Genomic DNA, 6,000 nt, shown 5'->3' with positions numbered 1-6,000 from the left:
TGAATTTTTATTTTATCTTGGACATTCTGTATAGTATGTTAGGAAACTTTATAGTCTCTTTAGGTCTTCTACTTTAGCAGCCACCATGCTTGCGTTAAGCTTGTGGGTAGAAGTTAATGTAGGTAGAGAAGACCAAACACTGTGCCCTGGGGGTACTCCAAGTTCAGAGGGGTGGGGTATACAGGAGGGACCAATACAGGAGACTAAGAAGGGTTCTCAGTGAGGTAAAAGGAAAACCAGGTTTAAGGGAAGAGAAGGAAAATGTGATCAACAGTGTCCAATTTTGCTCATGAAATAAGATGAGAACAGAGAGTTAAACATTGCATTTAGTAACATGGATGTCAGTGATGGTTGGAATGGGTCTAAGAGAAAGTGGAAAGAGCAGCAAGCATAGACAACTTGTTTGAGAAATTTTACTGCAGGTAAGAACAAAGAAATGGAATAATAACTGATGGGGAAGTAAGGTGTAGAGAAATTTGTTAATAAGATGGGAGAAATAATAGCATTTTTTATGATGAATCATGCAGTGTGGTGAGCAAGATTTTTGATGAATCACTGCCCTTCAGTATAAAAGATGATTGGGATCTAGTGCAGAAATGAAGATATTTGGCTAGGAGTGTAGATACCATGGTAATGAGTGGTCGGTAGTACAGTGCAATTTTAACACTATGTAGCATTAGTGCAGACTTCATAGATTAAGTGCACAGTTCTCCATAAAACTCCCCTTATCAGACACCAGCTGAAAGCTCTGCGATATTAGGCCACCTGTGCTTCTGATCACCTGGTTCCAAATTCAGTGGTTCCTGATAGCCCCTCAGGTTCAATAATTCAGTAGAATGACTCACAGAATTCAGGAAAGCACTATACTTAGGATTATTGTTTTATCATAATGGTTATGAATTAGGAACAGCTGAAAGCAGAGGCCCTTAGGGCAAGGTCTGGGGAGGGTCCCAAAGGCAGAGTTTCCTTGTTTTCTCCCTGTGGAATCAGGGTATGCCACCATCCCAGCATGACCAGCCTCTATGCTGTGACTATCTAGGGACCCACAATGAGTCATCTCATTAGCATAAACTCAGTTGTGGTCCCAATAACAAAGATGCTTCTGTCACTCAGGAAATTCCAAGTGAGTAGCTCCCTCCCAAGAACCCAGGACCAAGACCAGACAAATTCTTTATTATGTAACATGTGGGTATTGTGATGGCAGTGGCGTGGAAAAGAGATGATGGTGGCCTGGACCAGAATATTAGAAGAAGATATAGTCAGAAATTGTCAGATTCAAGAAATATTTTGACAGAACTCAGGGATGGATTAGATGTGAGATAGGAATTAGAGGAGCTAAAGATGACTCCAGAGAAGCTGGGTTGAGTAATTGGATGAAAGTATTGACCTTAATTGGGATGTGGAAGATTGATGAGCAGCCGATTGGGGCAGAAAGAGTGTTGGGGTAAAAAATCAAGAATTTTTTTCATGTTAATTTATATATACCTGTTAAACTTTCAAGTGGAGATGTCAAGTAGGAGGGCAGGTCTTCACTTCAGTGGGATGTTTCCCACTGAAAATGTACATTTGGAAGTTGTTAGGTTATAGGGGCTATTTAAATCCATGGAACTGGATGGCATCACCTAGGGACTCTTTTGGTTGTGAATAGGTAAAAAAGGTGGGAAGACTGAGCCTTTTGAGATACTCCACTGATGTGTTCACCAACCAGGAAGCTCATCAAGAGTTTTTTATTGGGATTTTCATCATCTATGGTTGATTGGATCATTGGCTGTGTGACTGAACTCAATCTCCAGCCCCACCCTTTCCTCCTTGGAGGTCAGGAGGTCATCACATGGCTCAAGGCCCCCACCCTCTAGTCACATGGTTGATCATCCCAGCATGACCAGCCTCTATGCTGTGACTATCTAGGGACCCACAATGAGTCATCTCATTAGCATAAACTCAGTTGTGGTCCCAATAACAAAGATGCTTCTGTCACTCAGGAAATTCCAAGTGAGTAGCTCCCTCCCAAGAACCCAGGACCAAGACCAGACAAATTCTTTATTATGTAACATGTGGGTATTGTGATGGCAGTGGCGTGGAAAAGAGATGATGGTGGCCTGGACCAGAATATTAGAAGAAGATATAGTCAGAAATTGTCAGATTCAAGAAATATTTTGACAGAACTCAGGGATGGATTAGATGTGAGATAGGAATTAGAGGAGCTAAAGATGACTCCAGAGAAGCTGGGTTGAGTAATTGGATGAAAGTATTGACCTTAATTGGGATGTGGAAGATTGATGAGCAGCCGATTGGGGCAGAAAGAGTGTTGGGGTAAAAAATCAAGAATTTTTTTCATGTTAATTTATATATACCTGTTAAAATTTCAAGTGGAGATGTCAAGTAGGAGGGCAGGTCTTCACTTCAGTGGGATGTTTCCCACTGAAAATGTACATTTGGAAGTTGTTAGGTTATAGGGGCTATTTAAATCCATGGAACTGGATGGCATCACCTAGGGACTCTTTTGGTTGTGAATAGGTAAAAAAGGTGGGAAGACTGAGCCTTTTGAGATACTCCAACAATTTGAGATGGGAAGGTGAGGAAGAATGAATAAAGGGAGACTGAGAGGAGTTAGGAAAATCACAGGTGTGTCTTTTTGTTACCAACCGGGGTTCTTGGCCTTCCTTAATCAATACATATTGATAAGAGGCCAGACAAGAAATTCAGGCAAGACTTTATTAGCAGGGGGGAGCGAAAACAGGTAACAGGTTCCCTCGCTCGCTCGAACCCCTAGGGTGGGGGCCAGCTGATTCCTTATGTGAGAAAGAATGAATAAAGGGAGGCTGAGAGGAGTTAGGAAAATCACAGGTGTGTCTTTTTGTTACCAACCGGGGTTCTTGGCCTTCCTTAATCAATACATATTGATAAGAGGCCAGACAAGAAATTCAGGCAAGACTTTATTAGCAGGGGGGAGCGAAAACAGGTAACAGGTTCCCTCGCTCGCTCGAACCCCTAGGGTGGGGGCCAGCTGATTCCTTATAAGGGGAGAGCGTATGGATGTGTCCATGGGTGGGGCTATAGGGGTGGCTTAGGTGGTCTGCCCACCCCTTTCACGGTGTTGAGTGTAGGGGGCATGTGCAGTACCCTGCTTTTACTCCTGACACCCTGTTTTTGCTCCCGGCTCTTCAGAAGTGGCAGTTGGGTTTTTGGTCTTTTTGTATCTTATTGTGCATAATTTGCCCCAACTGTGCATGCTTGCAGTAATTTTTAGTCCCTTTTAGTTTCTCTGCATTTTGTTGCTGGAGGAGAAGTTTGTACACGTGCAAGCACTGCAGCAAAGGGTCCCAGGTCCCAGCATGTCTCATTTTCATTGAAACCAAGAGACAAAATGTTACTTTACTTATACAAAGAATGATTACATATTGACATTGGAAGTATTAGCTGGTTATATATAACAGATATTTTTCCTGGTTTGTTGTCTTTTGATTTGATGTCATTTTTATTTCATTTATTTGCAGGTTAAGAGACTAAATTTTTATGTGGTCAGATTTATTGGGTTTTTAAATTCATAGCCTCAAGGTTTTGTTGGTATTCCAACTTCAGAATTATAGAATATTATATTTTACATTGTTTTTATCTGTTTGTATTACTTTAATTGGTAATATTAATATATAACTGATGGGGAAGTAAGGTGTAGAGAAATTTGTTAATAAGATGGGAGAAATAATAGCATTTTTTATGATGAATCATGCAGTGTGGTGAGCAAGATTTTTGATGAATCACTGCCCTTCAGTATAAAAGATGATTGGGATCTAGTGCAGAAATGAAGATATTTGGCTAGGAGTGTAGATACCATGGTAATGAGTGGTCGGTAGTACAGTGCAATTTTAACACTATGTAGCATTAGTGCAGACTTCATAGATTAAGTGCACAGTTCTCCATAAAACTCCCCTTATCAGACTTGTGATGGTGATATTTAAATCATAAGGTCAAGTTACAGGTAGGGGGTAATGATTTTGGTATTTGCTCATGTGCTAAAATGTTTCCCAGTGATAGTGTGTACTATATCTACTCTGAAAAGATGAATAGTAACTCACCAGGGAAAATAATCTATAGGATTTTGTATAATCTGCCACTGTTGGTGTTCAGATAAGTAATGTATAGATAGACTGAATTCTGCCCTTCTATTTTGTTTAATTGTTTCCCTGTCTTGTTTCAGTTGCTGATTGTTGGAGGTTCTTTTGGTCTTCGTGAGTTTTCACAAATCCGTTATGATGCTGTAAAGATTAAAGTAAGAACTGTCATTGGAGTTTGACATGTGTACATGTATGTTCTGGTTTATGAGACATGAATATTCTGTAAACTAAGCTGTCTTGGGTTTTATCTTGCTTTTTATGACTGATATATGGGGACTTCCCTGGCGGTCCAGTGGTTAAGACTCTGCGCTTCCAATGCAGGGGGCATGGGTTCGATCCCTGGTCAGGGAACTAAGATCCCACATGCTTCACGGTGATGTCAAAAAATAAAATAAATAACTAAATAAATAACTTAATAAAATAAAAATAGTACAAACAGCTGTTAAAAAAAAAGACTGATATATGATCTTTGGACTCCTAAAAAATTTTTTTATACAATTTCTAAAGGTTACTTTCCATTTACAGTTATTACAAAATATTGGCTATATTCCCCATGTCGTACATTATATCCTTGAGCCTGTCTTACACCCAACAGTGTGTACTGCCCACACCCTCACCCCTGTTGCCCCTCCCCCCTCCCCACTGGTAACCTCTAGTTTGTTTTTTATATTTGTGAGTCTGCTTCTTTTTTTGTTGTATTCACTAGTTTGTGATATTTTTTAGGATCCACATATACGTGATATCATACAGTATTTATCTTTCTCTGTCTGATTTATTTCACTTAGAATAATGCCCTCCAAGTCCATCCATGTTGCTGCAAATGGCAAAATTTCATGCTTCTGATGGTGATATTTAAATAATGTCAAGTACAGGTTGGGGTAATGATTTTGGTATTTGCTCAAGTGCTAAAATGTTTCCCAATGATAGTGTGTACTATATATATCTACTCTGAAAAGAAGAATGGTAACTCACCAGGGAAAATAATCTATAAGATTTTGTATAATCTGCCACTGTTGGTGTTCAGATAAGTAATGTATAGATAGACTGAATTCTGCCCTTCTATTTTGTTTAATTGTTTCCCTGTCTTGTTTCAGTTGCTGATTGTTGGAGGTTCTTTTGGTCTTCGTGAGTTTTCACAAATCCGTTATGATGCTGTAAAGATTAAAGTAAGAACTGTCATTGGAGTTTGACATGTGTACATGTATGTTCTGGTTTATGAGACATGAATATTCTGTAAACTAAGCTGTCTTGGGTTTTATCTTGCTTTTTATGACTGATATATGGGGACTTCCCTGGCGGTCCAGTGGTTAAGACTCTGCGCTTCCAATGCAGGGGGCATGGGTTCGATCCCTGGTCAGGGAACTAAGATCCCACATGCTTCACGGTGATGTCAAAAAATAAAATAAATAACTAAATAAATAACTTAATAAAATAAAAATAGTACAAACAGCTGTTAAAAAAAAAGACTGATATATGATCTTTGGACTCCTAAAAAATTTTTTTATACAATTTCTAAAGGTTACTTTCCATTTACAGTTATTACAAAATATTGGCTATATTCCCCATGTCGTACATTATATCCTTGAGCCTGTCTTACACCCAACAGTGTGTACTGCCCACACCCTCACCCCTGTTGCCCCTCCCCCCTCCCCACTGGTAACCTCTAGTTTGTTTTTTATATTTGTGAGTCTGCTTCTTTTTTTGTTGTATTCACTAGTTTGTGATATTTTTTAGGATCCACATATACGTGATATCATACAGTATTTATCTTTCTCTGTCTGATTTATTTCACTTAGAATAATGCCCTCCAAGTCCATCCATGTTGCTGCAAATGGCAAAATTTCATTCTTTTTTTATGGCTAAGTAAAACATACATGTGTGTATA

The 6,000-nt window shown here is 39.2% G+C and overlaps 1 protein-coding gene across 4 annotated transcripts in view; it reads left to right on the top strand.

Moving 5' to 3' along the window:
• COX16 (cytochrome c oxidase assembly factor COX16) overlaps positions 1-6,000 on the top strand; it is a 124,224-nt gene that overhangs the window by 3,970 nt on the left and 114,254 nt on the right. The window contains exon 2 of one of the 4 annotated variants that reach the window (XM_055088567.1): positions 4,199-4,270. In XM_055088567.1, the coding sequence (XP_054944542.1) occupies positions 4,199-4,270 (72 nt within the window). Of the gene's footprint in view, positions 1-4,198; positions 4,271-5,101; positions 5,282-6,000 lie in introns of those variants that run through there. The other 3 variants (XR_008618697.1, XR_008618696.1, XR_008618695.1) reach the window with 3 other exon arrangements.

This window comes from Physeter macrocephalus, chromosome 11 (genome assembly GCF_002837175.3).
Source record: "Physeter macrocephalus isolate SW-GA chromosome 11, ASM283717v5, whole genome shotgun sequence".
Lineage (NCBI taxonomy): Eukaryota > Metazoa > Chordata > Mammalia > Artiodactyla > Physeteridae > Physeter > Physeter macrocephalus.
The sequence above is the reverse complement of the archived record's forward strand: the minus strand, read 5'-3'. Positions and strand labels throughout refer to the sequence as shown.